Genomic DNA, 15769 nt, shown 5'->3' on the forward strand with positions numbered 1-15769 from the left:
TATGGCTCATGAGCTAAGAAGGATTTTTAAATTTTTAAATGATTGAACACAATCAATTTGTGTGACATATAAAAATTGCATAAAATTTAAATTTCAGTGTCCATAAAGTTTTATTGGGGCACAGCGATGCCAATTCATTTACATTTTGTCTATGGCTGGCTGTTTTTTGCTCTACAAAGTCAGATATGGCCCATGAAGTCCAAATTATTTAGTCTGGCCCTTTATAAAAATACATTTGCCAACACCTGACCTAGATGGAATTACAGGCTCAAAAATCCTAAAGTTGGCATATAGCCCACCACCAAAAATCCCTAATCTGTACTATGAAGGTATTTAAAGCAATACATTTTATCTTCATTATTTATTGCTGTTGATCCAACTATGCTCAATCATATGGAAGCGTATCAGTAATATCTCTATTAAGTGCAACAACTTGTTTATTAGTAATGAGCCTAAGTGGGACTTCTTTTTGTGTTAAAGATTTCTAAAATGTCTCATCGCATATCTCAAACCTTTAAATAGCTTTGTCTAGGGGCCAAATCAAATGCTCACAAAAAGACCAGGGTTCTTTGATTTCGAGCGAGTTTTGACAGTTTTGTGTTTCTTAAAATAGTCAAAGCACGGAAGTCACTGGTATGCGCGCCAGTCCTCTTTACTCCTCTCAGACCCTCTGTTGCATACAGGTAATTCTATTGACATGAAGTCCCCAGGGGGGACAGGGCTCTGGCCAGTGTGGAGCTCTCCCTGTTAACTGAACTCACAGGTTTTATGGCAAAGACACACTGCTGGCTAATAGGATGAATTGCAGGTGAGGACTGAGAGGAGAATGAGCATCAGCTATAACACGCAGTTCACGCCATATGTAACCTGAGTTGAGAAACTGCTGCTGCACACCTGAGAGCCAAATGCTGTGAAACAGCCAAGCAGGTAGTGTGCCTTTGCCAGAAAACTCAAATAGCCCAAGTCCACCCAGGTTTCTCTGTTCTTCCCACCTCCTGGCTCTCCCCTGCAGGTCAATAAATTCCAGATGGCAGTTCAACTTCGAAAAGCCCATCAGCCCCATGGCCCTGGCTGCTCTCCTCCTACAAAAGGGAGTCTAGATTCCACCATTCACCTCTATCTTCCTCCTTATCAGCTGGGAAGGAAGAGGAGAGTCTCAGAGGGAGAATGGGAAGGAGAAAGGAGATCATTTGGGGTTGGCCATACACTGTAATTAGAAGTAGCATTGATGGGGAATGAGCTAACTGTTTTTATAAAAGTCAGCATTCAAAAATGCAAACCACCAGTAATTTAAATATTACAAAATTGTACAGAATATAAGTACTTGAAATAATTTTTTCCATCCACAAAATTCTAGAGAAAATTACAGTATCAAAAAATATAAAATGGTAAGTTTGGTATATCCTCGGAAAAAAATGTGTTTGGTTGGGTTTTTTTTTGGGGGGGGGGTGTCTTTTTATTTTATTTTATTGGAAAGGATTTTAAAAACTAGTGGGCAGGCTCTAGATGTGATGCTCAGTGCCATGCGGTATCTCCCTAAAACTGCTTCCTGGAAGTCACAGAAGCTCTGAAGTACAGAACAGAAGAAAAAAAGAGTGGATGAGGCTCAATGAATTGGGATCGTGGGCCACTTATCCTAAGTCATTTCACAATTTATTTATTTGTCCTTACCCCAGATGCCCAAATAAAAGCACACCAAGGTCTGAGGTTCAAACTGTGAAAAGCGGCTGCATTTGACCCTGCCTCGGGAAGCACAGGTGCCGAGGAGTGGACGCCCCTTCTGACAAGCAGTGTGCGCAGAGTTGGCTCATGTGACGCTTTCCAGAGCTACTGCTCTGCCCTTCCCAGAAGGAGTCCAGTTTATTTCCACCAGCACCTCTCTCTCCGTGGAGGACATTAAATCCTGACCACACAGATGGCAAAGTGGTGCTAAGGGGTTACTAGGTTACAGTCATGTTGACATATCCTGGCTCCCAGAAAGTCCCTCCTTCATTCCTCACAGACGGCAAACAGCAGAAGTGATCAAACTTGGGTGGAAGTTTTTGTAGAAGTCTCCTACGCCTCAGGTTTACAATACTTGGAGACACTGCCCCTCCGCCCCCCCCTCCACCCCCCCCACACACACTGATCTGAAGCCAAGCTGTGCCTTTTACAGGGATTAATCAGACTGGAAGCTCAGAGCATTCTCAGGGCAAATGAGGTGTCAGCACTTGGTGAACTGGGAAGCACTATAAAGAAAAAAGTATTATTAAAAATAAGTCTATCGATTCGATGGCCTTCTATACGTCGGGGTGTGCATGCAATATATCACTTAATCTCCACAACCCGCTTGTACGGCAGTTGTCATTATTATCCCACCTTGACAGACGAGGAAAGGAAATCGAGGCTCAGAGAACTGAAGGCGGGGCCCCAAGTCACACTCACTGTCAGCGACAACACCAAGCCTTATCTTTTCCCCATCCACGCTGGTGAGTAAACAAAATAACCCTGGAGTTTTCTTTCAGCAGTAATAATAAATAATAATAATAATAATAATAATAATCATCCTGTCTTCCCAGCATCCCAGTCTGCCACACTGGGCGGAGAACCCCCGCGGGGGGCCTTCCCGCTGGGACCCCCGGGAATGAGCTCCTGCCTTCTTTCTCACCAGCGCCCCAAGTCCCACCGCCCAGACAACCTGCAGGGAAATGCGAGCGGCCGGACAACGCCCTCTCGCCTCTCTTCAACTTGGAAAGAGTTCTCTGCTGCGAGGAAGGGCGTGTGTGGCAGCTGAGTCCCGGCTCCCAGCCCGGGCCCGGGCCCCACCTCGGGAAGACCTGGCCTTGGCCTTGGGGGCGGTGACCCTGTTCAAAGCAGGGGCATCCCTGAGCTCTGCGGGGGAGACGCTTCCCATCACCCTTCCTTCCTTCCTTCCTTCCTTCCTCCCCTCCCTCCCTCCCTCCCCTCTGAGCCGGGCCGGCACCTGAGTCACCGCCAAGTTCAAAGCGGCCGGAGGCTGGGGGGGCGGAGGGGGCGCTCGGGCTGCGATCAGCGGCCCCGGGACCTGGGACCGCAGGGCCGGCCGGTCCCCCGCTGCCTCGGAGGCAGAGGCGGCCGGTGGGGCCGAGGAGCCGGGCGCCCGCCGCTCCGGAGGCTGGTCCGCGGGGCGGGGCGGAGGGGCTCGCGGGGGCCCTGGCCCGGGAGGGGGCCGCCGAGGGGCGCGGGGCGGCGTCTAGAGGCGGCGGCAGGGAGGGTCCCGGCCCGAGGGGCTGAAGGACGGGGTCCCGGGAGAGGCAGGAGCCGAGGGGGCGGCCCGGGGGGGGGGGGGTCCCGGGAGGCACTGAGGCAGAGGGGGCGGCCCCGCCTGGGGGGCGATGCGGGGGACTCCTGGGTCCTGAGGCAGGTGGCACCCCCGGGCCCGAGGGGGCGTCGCTGAGGGGTTTGGGGGGTCCGGGTCCTGAGGGGGCGCCGGGCCGGCCGGAGGGGCGTCGCTGAGGGGCCCGGGGAGGGGGTCCCGGAGGGTAGTGCGAAGGGACCGGGTTCCCGGCGGCGCCCCGGGCTCGCTTGGCACGGGGTCGGCGTGGGGCGCTCACTCACCGGGTCCGGGGCCGAGGCCGGGGCCGGGCGCGGGCCGGGCCGCCAGCGTGAGCGCGGCGGCGGAGAGCAGGGCGAGGCGGGCGGCGGGCGGCGCCATGGGCGTCAGTGCGGGGCCCCGGGGCGCGGCCCGCGGGAGAGGGGGCAGCGCGGGGAGCCGGGGGCGGCCATGGGAGCGGGACGCGGGGCGCGGACGTGGCCCCGCCCCGGCCGCCGGCCGCCCCGCCCCGCCCGGCCCGGCCCGCCCTCCCCAGCGCCGCCACCGCCCCGGCCGCCGGGCCCGCCCGGCCGCTCCGCGAGGCCCGAGCCCGAGCCGACTGCGCACGCCCGCCCCTCCCACTCGCCCGCCGCGCTGCCACTCAAGCGCCAGGAGCCGCCCACGTTCCCCTCCGCACCTGGGCCCGCCCCCGCGGAGCAGCTCATTGGTCCGCTCGAGGGGGCGGGACCAACAGGTGAGGGGCGGGGCCCGGGACCTCGCCCCCGAGCCCCTCCGCCGAGGTTGGGCCGGGCTGGAGCGGGCTGGGCGCCCAGGGACCCGGTTCCACCCTCCCTCCCCGGGTTGTGACCCAGACGCAGGCACAACCACAGGGGTAATCTTCGGAACAGCAGTTTGCAAACCGCTTTCCCTTGCTTGGCTAGAGGATGGAAAAAGGGTGCTCTGGGGTCCGCCGGAGCCTGTGCATACCCCATCCGGCCACCTGTCACACCTTGGGCCAGGCTCCGGGGAGAAGAGCTCCCTTGGTTCCCATTTCCTCACCTGCGGAACGGGGCCGTGGACAGCAGCTACTCCCAAAGCGGTGGAAACTGTGCATGCGCACAGCAGGAGCTTGGGAAACGTTGGGTTCCTTTTCACCACCCCAATTCTGGCAGCTCCGGCATCATAAAAGGCCTTCTCAATATTAGGTGACATCGAAGCAAATAAAGCCAGCGCCCGACATGCAGAAAGTCCAGGCGTGGATGGGGCAATGATGTTTTCTTAAAAAAATATATATATATAATATATATATAATATTTATATATAATATTTATATTATATATAATATAAATATATATATTATATATATATAATTGATTTTTTTACAGGGAGGAAGGGAGAAGGATAGAGAGAAACATCAATGAGAGAGAAACATCTATCAGCTGCCTCCTGCACACCCCCCACTGGGGATGTGCTCGCAACCAAGGTACATGCCCTTGACGGGAATCGAACCTGAGTCCGCAGGCCGATGCCCTAGCCACTGAGCCAAACCGGTTTCGGCCAAAGATTCTTTCTTAGCCGGAGGCTCCGAGAGCGCAGGCTTCCTTGGAGCTCAGCCCCCGCATGGCGGGCCCTTTCCCCTGCCCACGCCCCAGGTCTCCCCCAGCTGCACCGGGGTCTGGGTGGGCCTCCCTTCTGCCCCGCACCCCCTCCCCCAGGCGCGGAGATTTCCCTCCAGCTCCCGCCCAAAGTGCCGCGGCGACGCCCCGCGAGGCAGGTCCGGGCGGCGCGCCGGCGCTTTCAAGTCCCCGGTCCGGGCCTGCAAGTGCGGGCCTGCGCCCGGTGCCACCGGCGGAGCAGCCCCTCCCGCGCCGCCTCGCCGCGCCCCGAGGGAGGCTGCACCGTCCCGGGCCGCTCTCCGTGCCCCGGCCCCGGGGCCGCCCCTCGCCCACTCCCAGGGCCCACTCCCCCCGTGTCTCCCCCTCTCCAAGCTGTGCCCCGGGCTGGGCCTCAGAGGCGCACCGCCTCCCACGAGGCCCCTCGATCTCCATCTCAGTCCCTTTCCACCCACACGCCCCAGGGCTGCGGCAAGAAGAGTCTTGTTCTGTCATTGTTTTCACTGCGGCATGGCGTGCCCGAGTTCAAGGATCCTCTGGGCTCCCTCATGGAGCTGGGGGACACCCCCTCACCCTCACCCCCACCTCTCCACCCCCCCACCCAGCAATACCTGGTCCCGACACCCTCCCCATCCCGCCTGGCACTCATCCTCTCGTCACCATTCTGGGCCCTTCCCACCTCCGCAGCCGCCTCCTCCTCCTGCAGGACCTGGGACCGCTCTACCTCTAACAGTTAAGAGTCTAACTGGGGCCCTGACCGGTTTGGCTCCGTGGATAGAGCGTCGATCTGCGGACTGAAGGGTCCCAGGTTCGATTCCAGCCAAGGGCACATGCCTGGGTTGCGGGCTTGATCCCCAGTTGGGGGCATGCAGGAGGCTCCTGGTCAGTGATTCTTATCACTGATGTTTCTCTCTCCCTCTCCCTTCCTTTCTGAAATAAACAAACATATATTTAAAAAAAAAAAAAAAAAAGAGTCTAACTGGTGCCTTGCAGGCGCAGGCCGGACGCTGGAAGGAGAACTAACTGAGAAGATGCAGGTGAAACCCCCGGCACAGAGGAAGCACTCAGTACAGGCGAACCTCCCTCCCTTCCACAAACACTCCGCGGGGAGAAACGAAGGAGAGTGAAGGTTGGGTGCTGAGTTCGGAAACGGAGTACACAGGTAAGGAAACGTGCCCCTGTACACCCACCATCGATGTTATTAACCACGGTCACCTCAGTACCTGTGATGGCTTTAAAAATACCCGCTGAGGGACATGCCGAGTTTACATCCTCGGGGAGGAGAGGGGGCCCGTCACCCAGCTTGAAAATAACGTGAATCTCAGAGAACAAAGAGCACCCCAGAGACAGGAAAATGATGTTGACAGAGAGTCTGGGGACCAGTTTAAACAGGGAGCCGGGGAAAGGGTTTAGCAAAGCAGAGCTCGGCCCTACAGTTCACAAGAGTCTCCTGCAGCCCAGCCCTGCGTGTGAGGGGCCATGGGAAGGGGCGGGCGGGAGGCGCAAAGGAAGGTTTCTCTGGCCAAGTCTGGGGATCCATGCCTCACTCATGGCAGTGGCTTTGGCCTGGCCTGCACCGCCCCCCCCCCCCATCCCCCTGCAGGAAGTGGGTGCCAGCCGCCTCCTGCGTTTAGCTTTCTTGGTTTTGTGAACAGACAGACGTACAGACGGAAAGGGCTATGTGACTGGCAGGGCCCAGTGAGAAATGAAAGTGTGTGTGTGTGTGTGTGTGTGTGTGTGTGTGTGTGGCGTGTGGGGGAGTCCCTTGTTCAGAATGACTAGAAATTTTTTTTTAATTTTTAAAAATGTATATATTTTATTGATTTTTTACAGAGAGGAAGAGAGAAGGGATAGAGAGCTAGAAACATCGATGAGAGAGAAACATCGACCAGCTGCCTCCTGCATGCCCCCTACTGGGGATGTGCCCGCAAGCAAGGGACATGCCCTTGACCGGAATCGAACCTGGGACCCTTCAGTCCACGGCTCCATCCACTGAGCGAAACCGGTTTTGGCCAGAATGACTAGCAATTTTAAGAGGGCAACCACAGGGCACTACACCAAGGGTGGGGTCCTTGTAAGTCTGGGGGCCCGTGTCCCTGCACAGGCTGCACGCCCGTGGATCTGGCTTGTGCAGTAGAATTCAGAAAGAACGTGCACGCCCCCGCCCCCGCCGGCTGCTATGAGAAGCATCCCTCCTGCCTCCTCCGGGCCCCCTCCCCGCTCTGCCAGCGGAAAGCCCAGCACAGGTGATGGAAACAGTGCGCAGAGGCTAAAAATACACCGAGCCCGTCTAGGTCAGGCCACTTAGCGGCTCAAGGTCTTCTGCTCCGTGATGCGGTCCCGGCCCCTGGCAAGGAGCGGCCTGGGATATTCGTTTCAACCCTTCACATACCCGGGGCGGCGAGCGGCTTCATTGCATGGACAGAGTGAGGACACCGGCCGGAGCCCCCGGGCCTTCAGGAGGAGGCTGCTGCTGACCTGTTGGCCCCTCGGATTCCTCCGCGGGCAGCTGGGTTTCCCAAGAAGCTGGGGGAGCTCTGGTCGGGTGGCTCCGTTGGTTGGAGCGTCATCCCATCCATCAAAAGGTGGCGGGTTCGATTCCCAGTCAGGGCACATACCTAGGTCGGGGGTTCTATCCCCAGTCTGGACATGCACGAGAGGCAACCAATTGCTGGTTCTCTCTCACATCAATGTTTCTCTCTCTCTCTCTCTCTCTCTCTCTCTCTCTCTCTCTCTCTCTCTCAAAAATCACTAAACATATCCTTGAGTGAGGGTTGAAAACAAACAAACAAAAAAAGGAACAGATCTCAGCTGGTAGCATTCGGATGGTGCCCGTGTCTTTGACACTCTAGTTGGGCTGACTTCCGCTCACAGGGCAGCCATGTTGCAAAGCGACCAGGGGCCAGGGAGCCTGATTATAGTGATAACCACAATGATAACAGCAAACCGTCACTGAGGACTCGGCTGAGGAGGGTGCAGGGCTTGGCATTGCATTTCCCATGATCCTCTCAGCAGCCCCTGTGAGGGGGCACCTTCCCCCTGCCCTCACACAGGGGGGTGAAGTGGTTCGTCCGCAGGTCACTCAGTAGTGGAGCCGGGCCTGGAACCCAGGCAGTAAGGACCACAGGACTCTGCTCCCCGTCGCCATGGTGCATTGGCTTCTTGTCCTTATGGGCTTCTGGCGACAGGTGTTTACTGAGTGATCGATGGCCAAGGTCAGGGTGAGGAGAGGGAGGAGGCGTTCAGCTCAGGCACACTTCAGAAAGCCCCCAAAATCCAATCATCAAGATAAAGCCATAAATATCCTGTAATGGGTTTTAAAATGTATCGAATATACTTAATGAACAGTTTTAATTGAATGTATTTAAACAACTAAATGAATGACAAAAAAATTCAAAAGGAACAAAATATTAAGTTTTGCCCTAACCGGTTTGGCTCAGTGGATAGAGCGTCATCGGCCTGCGGACTGAAAGGTCCGAGGTTCGATTCCGGTCAAGGGCATGTACCTTGGTTGTAGGCACATCCCCTGTAGGAGGCGTGTAGGAGGCAGCTGATCAATGTTTCTCTTTCATTGATGTTTCTAACTCTCTATCCCTCTCCCTTCCTCTCTGTAGAAAATCAATAAAATATATATATTTTAAAAAATATTAAGTTATTTAAATAAAAATAGGATCTAGACTTCCAGTTTTCCTTTAGGCTCAGGGTCGGCTCCGTGCAGTACTGTCACTGCCCCTGCCTCCCAGGTTTCCCGACCGGGCGACCAGTGATGAAAAGTTCAAGAGAAGTCGTCGTGTGCTGTTCTGCTGGGCGCGAAGGGAGAGAGAATCTGGTGTGGACACAGTGAGTGAGAGGTGTCTGCGGGACACCGGGTGGCCGTGTTGGAGGACGCAGAGTCCGGTGAGAAGGGGCAGCTGGGTGGGCAGGGTGCCCTCCTCTCATATGCTTGGCCCACGATGGGCGCACACTCAGCACATGTGGTCTGAATCACCGGTCCTCGGAGTTTGCATCATGGTTCAGGAATCTTTGCAAATTCTCCCATCCAAAGTTTTCCTCCTCTTTCCCCAAACCCTTCTCCATCCCAAACCTCAGCTCTGTTCCCCTCCGGGTGTGGAAGTTTACTGCTTGGGTGTTACAAGAAAAAACATCTTCTGAGAAGACGAAAAGCAACTAAATTCCACTAGGATTTGGGGAGTTGGGTGTGAAGGGAAAAGACAAGAATTAACATACATGGGCTCCATTTGGTCTTTAGTGACGGGTCCGCCGGCAAAAGAAGAGAAACGAGGAGGAATGAAAGAGCAGGAAGGTGGTAGGAAAGGGAGAAAGAGAGACGAAACATTAGAGGAGCTAAAAATACAGCGAGGAGAGCTTGGCTGAGCATCAAAGGCGGGCAGACGTGTTTCCAAATAGAAGCGGTGGTTTAGCGATGTCAGGAGGCACCGCTCCGCAGGATGGGTGGAAAATAAAGGTTCCTTAGACTGAGCTCAGGCAGAATAAAAAAGTTTCCGGCCGAAACCGGTGTGGCTCAGTAGATAGAGCGTCGGCCTGTGGACTGAAGGGTCCTAGGTTCGATTCCGGTCAAGGTCACTACCTGGATTGTGGGCACATCCCCAGTAGGAGGTATGCAGGAGGCAGCTGGTCGATGTTTCTCTCTCATCGATGCTTCTAACTCTCTGTCGTAAAAAAAAATCAATAAAAAAGAAGCTCCTTGCTTGGCCTCATACTCCACCTGGGATGCCCATGAAGAATCTGAGATGAAGTCCAAAATCAAATACTGGGTTATGTCCCTCAGAGCCTGGCCGTCAGGGGCTCAGACGGGGGAGCGGGCCGAAATATTGATCCTGTTACTAAGAACGTTACCTGCCGGGCTCTTATGATACACCCAGAGCCACGCCAGGGGCTTCCCACGCATAGGCCCGTGGCTCTGGCGTAGGCACGGTCACGCCCCCATTTCACAGACGAGGCCGCTGAGGTTCAGAGATGTGAATTCACTTGCCCAACGAGAGATGGATCTGGGCTGTCACCTCGGACAGACCACGTCCTGAGGCCAGAGGACGTCTCCGGACCCGGGTGGGCGGGACCAGACCCGGGCCCGGGTGCGGCCCGTGGATGGTGAAGAGCAGGGGTGGGGGTGGGGGTGGGGGGGGTGTACCCCTTGGTGGCGTCCAGCCTCTGTTGGTTCCCGGCTGTGGGGCGTGGCCCTTGAGCGGCGTGTGCCTGCGTCTCTTCCCCGGTCAGGTAGGCATGGCAACGTGTCCAGACTCCTAAGACCAGGGGTCCTCAAACTTTTTTTTAAAGTGGGGGCCAGATCACGGTCCCTCAGAGAGCTGGAGGGCCGGACTATATGAACTACTAATCCCTACTGTAACACCTCGGCTGCGCTCACTGCCCAAAAAACCTGGCGGGCCGGATCAGACTCCTCTGGGGGCCGCATGTGGCCCGCGGGCCGTAGTTTGAAGACCCCTGCGAGACTGTTGGTGTCATTTCTTGGGAGGACACTTGTAAAGTGTCTGAAGCGGCGCTTGGCCTACGGTAGGCCTTCGCCAAACACAGATCTTACGGACGCAGGAGACACGGCGCAGGCCAGACGACGCCGGCTGGTGCCCAGGGGCGGCGGGGTGTCCTGTTGGGGTTCAGTTTAGGGAAAGGAGAGGAGGCAGAATTCGCTGGCGTCTGAAGCGTGCCAGCCGCCTGCTGTCCATGTGGCCAGAAGCAGATCTGGTGACGGACGGAGCGCGAGACCTAGGAAAGCAAGGACAACAGAGGACAGGGAAGGCCACCTCGAGGCTGGGGAGAGGAGAGACGGAAGAACTACTTCCCAAGATGCCTTTCTTGCTCAGACTTTCCCCTCCGGGCCCCAGCGCAGAGGGAGACGGCAGCCCAGAGCCTGGGGCCGCCTCCCGGGGCCCGGACGCTGGCCTGCCCGGCCTCCAGGCCTCCAGACATTCGCAAACCCTTCCCGAAGACAAGCCCTTCCCGACGCCCCGCTCTGCACTGACCCACCTCGCGGAGGTGAGGCCAGGGCCCGGGCTGAATGGGCCCCATTGTCCGCCCCGGCGGGCGGGCGGCTGAGCGGCGGTGTGTCCACCTGGAGGCGGTTCCACCACGGCCCGCGGGGCGGCCCGCCTTCAGACTCCGATTCCCTCCAGGGACAACCCGCAGGGGAAAAAAATAAAAAAAAATCAAAAAATCAAACGGGTAACACATGCGATTCCAGCAGCGCCTGCCAGCCTCACACTCTGTTTTTCCATCAGCCCGCCCTCCTCCTCCCTCCTTGGGCATTTTTTGTGCAAGAAAAAAAAAATCATAAAAAAAAAAATCCAAACCACCAACAGGACCGGCACCTGATAAGGAGGCATTGCCCAAGCGGGCAGAGGCGTCTTTGTTCTCGTTTCAAGCCCTCGACGCCGCGGCTCGCAGCTCTAATTACGGCATCTGCCACGGGATGTAAACTAAAACCGCATTCCAGGCGGCCGTGCCGTCTCCGGGGAGAGACACGCAGGGAGAGGCGCCCAGGGCTGCAGGAACGTGTTCTCTCACTTCTGGTCCCCGAACCTTGGCAGCGGGCGCCGAGACTCCAACAGTGCCTCCTTTATGTGCCCGTGGAAGAATGCACCTCGCCACCTGTGCTCCGCAGGTTTTTTTTAAAAATATATATATATTTTATTAATTTTTTTTACAGAGAGGAAGAGAGAGGGATAGAGAGTTAATATCGATGAGAAACATCCACCAGCTGCCTCCTGCACACCCCCTACTGGGGAGGTTGCCCGCAACCAAGGTACATGCCCTTGACCGGAATCGAACCCGGGACCTTGCAGTCCGCAGGCCGATGACGCTCTATCCACTGAGCCACACCGGTTTTGGCTTGGCGTGCAACGCGTGCACGTCTTAAGGACGGGAAGGCCTTCCGAGGTCCCCCGAGCGTGTGGGGGTGACGTGAGGACTGGAGACGTCCCTGAGGCCGGAGAGACAATAAAATGGAACGCCTTCCAACTTAATCTCACTATAAAATTGGGTGATGTAACCCCCACCACCCACACCCACATCACAAAACAGAGTGACATCACAAATACTGGAGATAATGGCTCAAAACTGCCACAAACCTAAGCAAACTGCAATTGGCCCATATGTGACTGAGGCAGAGAGATAGGTGATTCGATAGATCCAAACAAAAGAAAAATAAAGAGAGAGAGAGAGAGAGAGAGAAAAGAAAATACATATTTCTTCCCCCTACTAAGCTTGCTAAAATAAAATTTAAGGCAACCGAAATATGGTAAGGTGATTTAAATTTTTTTTTAATTAGATGGCCTTAGAGAGCCAGGTTTCTCTCAGTGAGGAGATGGTTCCCTTGTTCTTGGCTGGTCCCAGGAAAGAGAGGCATAATCTCCATGGTGGCTTTGCCCTTGACGGACCCCAGAGTGTGTGTCCCTGGCTCCCAGATTTCCTTGGCTGCTGGCCATCTGGTCAGAAAATGCTTGGGGTTTGGCAGGACGTGGCCCGGCGGAGGAGTCACGACAGGTCCTACAGGAATCTTACGTGATCCTGTCTCCTGCCCCTTTCCTGCCACAGCTCCCCGTAGCTTTCCATGAGCTAGGGCACTGACTTTGGTTCCTTCTAAAGCTCCCCGCCCCTCCACTTCCGGCCCAAGCATGCTATGTTCTTTCTTTCTTTTTCTTTTTAAAAAAAATATATTTTATTAACTTTTTTTACAGAGAGGAAGAGAGAGGGATAGAGAGTTAGAAACATCGATGCGAGAGAAACATCCATCAGCTGCCTCTTGCACACCCCCTACTGGGGAGGTGCCCGCAACCAAGGTGCATGCCCTTGACCGGAATCGAACCTGGGATCTTTCCGTCCGCGGGCCGACGCTCTATCCACTGAGCCACACCGGTTTCGGCCATGCTGTGTTCTTTGTGAGGCGGGCTGTCCCCGTGACCCTGGTACAACAGGCTTTGGGGAGACAGAGAGAGGAGGTGTAGGAAGATCCCTAAGACAGGCGTGGGAGAAAGAAACCGTCTCCCAAAAGACGTGAACACTTTGCCTGCAAAGTACACCTTCTGGTCTCCGCTTGAGAACTGGTCTTCTTTCTTTTTGTCCCCTCTGCCCCTCCTCCTGACTCCAGCATCCCGTCTGTGTGAGGCGGGACCCCAGCATCCCCAGCTACGGGCTGCGGCCGTCCATCTCCCTGAACAGCAGGCTGCAGGACTGCTATGTGGACTCCCCGGCCCTCGCCGGCATCTGGACGGCCCGGGCCTGCGCCCCGGCCCCGGGCACCGCCTCCTCCTGGGAGGTCGTGGAGAGCCCCATCCTCACCAGCTCGCTGTCCCTGGTGAAGCTGGTGCTCCGGCGGCGGCTGAGGGACACGTGCTGCCCGGGACCCTGCCCGTTTGGAGGGGAAGCAAAGCCCCCGAAGGGAGCGGAGCCCGAGGACGATTCGGCAGCGAGAGCCACTCGGCGGCGGCGGGGCAGGCGGAGACACGCCATCGGTCCTAAGAGCAAGCCGCCCCTGGGCCGGCGGCCGGCCTCCCCCAGGCGCCCGAGGCCTGCAGGGGGCACCGGCCAGGTAGGTGACGGCTGGTGGCGGGCAGCATGGGATGGGGTTGGGGGACAGGGTCAGCTAGAAAACACTTAACGCGAAAGAGGTTTCTATGAGCCGGGCCGGGGTAGCTCAGTGGGTGAGCGTCGACCTGTGAACCAGGAGGTCACAGTGTGATTCCCGGTCAGGACACATGGCGAGTCTCAGGCTCCATCTCCAGTGTGTGTGTGTGTGTGTGTGTGTGTGTGTGTGTGTGTGTGTGTAGGCGGGGGGGGGGGGGGGGGGGGCGCGCGTGCAGGAGGCAGCCGATGGATGATTCTCTCTCATCATTGATGTTTCTCTCTCTCTCTCTCACTCTCCCCATCTCCCTCTTCCTTCCTTTCTGAAATCAATTACAAAAAATATATATTAAAAAAAAAAGTTTTTACGAAGCAAAGGAAATCCTAACGTGGAAGACCGGGTTGAGAGGGTGAGGGGAGAGGGGGGGTGGGCAGCAGCAGGGAGCTATCATGGAGAGAGCACCAGCCCCGGGGCCATGTCTACCCCCCTGCCTCCTCTCTGCCTGCTAGGATTGACTCTCCATAGGAGGGTGAAGCCGCTCCTACAAACACAGGTGGAAGGTGCTGGACGTGAAGGGAAAATGATGGGAGAGGCCGGTCATGCGGAGGCGAGCAAGGCCTGGCGCGGAGGACCTGGCATCTCGGGGCCTGACCCGAGCCCGGCGCCCTCTCCCCTGGGGCCAGCGGAGTTCAGAGTGCACCTTGGAGCCCGGCTGTCGGGTTCAAGGCCCAGCTTCGACTGTAATTCAGGACGACGGCGGGCTGGGCCTCTTTCTGCCTAGGCTTTTGTCGTCTATACAATGTGGGGGGGAAACAGCCCTTTTCTCACAGGGTTCCGTGAGGATTAAATGAGTCCATACGGGCAGAGGGCTCTGGAGCAGAGCCTGGCACAGACTGAAAGCCTCGGGTCCCGTGTGGCATTCAATAGACAACAACTGTGGTTATTAACTTTCTAGCTGGGTGGCCTTGGCCTTGGCCTGTAAAGCTGTCTCCTGCCGACCTTCCGGGGTCCCGGGGGGACACTCGCAGTGGTATACACCAGGGGTCGGCAAACTCATCAGTCCACAGAGCCAAACATCAACAGGACAACAAATGAAATTCCTTTGGAGAGCCACATTTTTTAAACTTAAACTTCTCCTAACGCCACTCCTTCAACAATAGACTCGCCCAGGCCGTGGTGTTTTGTGGAAGAGCCACACTCCAGGGGCCAAAGAGCCGCATGTGGCTCTCGAGCCGCAGGCCGCTGACCAGGGGTATACATGAAGGACTTCGGTAAGTGAGCACACACACACACACACACACACACACACACACACACTAGATGAATGTCGGTTGTGGCTGTAACCAAGACTCCGGGACGCAAATCCCAGCTAATGATTCCGAGCTCCCTTCTCAAGTTTTAGCTCTGACTTCTCCGCTTTCCTCCTGGCCAGAGTGAAGAAAGTTCAAAGGAGAGAAGAGGGACCGTCCGCCAAGATCCCGAGAGCAGATACGCCGAACATGTGGCCGCCACCCAAGCGCCCGGCAGGGACGTGGGGACCGCGGCCTGCGAGGGCCGGGCGCGGCCGCCCGGAGCCAGGCCCAGACCGCAGCTGTCAGACGTGCTCACCATCCACGGCCTCCCCGCCGAGGCCTACCGGGCGCTGTACCACGCGGTGGTGGAGCCCATGCTGTGGAACCCTTCGGGGACCCCCAAGCGGTACAGCCTGGAGCTGGGCAGGGCCATCAAACAGAAGCTCTGGGAGGCCCTGTGCAGCCGGGCCGCCGCCCCCCGAGGGGCTCAGGACCCCTTGCCCGCCAGGACGTGGCTGGCGGTCGACGGGGAGGAGCCTGTGCCCGAGACGTGGCCCAAGGTCAGGAGGGAGAAATAGGGACAGGAGCTCCCAGAGGAGGATCTCTGCTGGATGTCTAAACAATAAACACGGCTTTGCACCTTTCCCGGGACTCCGAGCGCGCCCCAGATTCGTAACCACCCTCCCCGGGGCACGTGGCAGAGGGGTACAGATTCATGTCAGACGGAGGTCCCCCCTCCACTCTCATGAGCAGGTCAGTTTGAGGCTTAGAGACCTGAGGCTTTTTCCCTACAAGCCCCTTTTCCTTGGGGTTTGCGGGTCTCTGTCTTCCCGGTGGGAAAGATCCCGGCAGATAAAGCCGATGGTCTATATCCAGCCTAGGTCCCCAACTTTAAAAAAATATATATATATTTTATTGATTTTTTTTTTTTATAGGAAGGAAGGGAGAGGGATAGAGAGTTAGGAACATCAATGGGAGAGAAACATCCATCAGCTGCCTC

The 15769-nt window shown here is 56.6% G+C and overlaps 2 protein-coding genes across 3 annotated transcripts in view; one reads left to right on the forward strand and one right to left on the reverse strand.

The window, feature by feature from the left end:
• Nucleotides 1–3797, reverse strand: part of KREMEN1 (kringle containing transmembrane protein 1) — a 39981-nt gene extending 36184 nt beyond the window's left edge. For both annotated transcript variants that reach the window (XM_084867323.1, XM_084867322.1), the window contains exon 1: nt 3577–3797. In XM_084867323.1, the coding sequence (XP_084723449.1) occupies nt 3577–3673 (97 nt within the window). In that variant the 5' untranslated portion in view covers nt 3674–3797. The remainder of the gene's footprint in view (nt 1–3576) is intronic.
• On the forward strand, nt 3672–15592 carry LOC311613981 (uncharacterized protein C22orf31; the record flags this gene model as incomplete). The annotated part of the gene is made up of 5 exons (XM_084868468.1): nt 3672–3681; nt 6989–7130; nt 8628–8724; nt 13004–13444; nt 14910–15592. The coding sequence occupies 5 exons, from the start codon at nt 3672–3674 to the stop codon at nt 15345–15347; spliced, it is 1128 nt and encodes a 375-aa protein (XP_084724594.1). The 3' UTR covers nt 15348–15592.
• Nucleotides 15593–15769: the final 177 nt, after the last annotated feature.

This window comes from Pipistrellus hanaki (genome assembly GCF_964339955.1).
Source record: "Pipistrellus hanaki genome assembly, chromosome: 19".
In the NCBI taxonomy this organism is placed as follows: domain Eukaryota; kingdom Metazoa; phylum Chordata; class Mammalia; order Chiroptera; family Vespertilionidae; genus Pipistrellus; species Pipistrellus hanaki.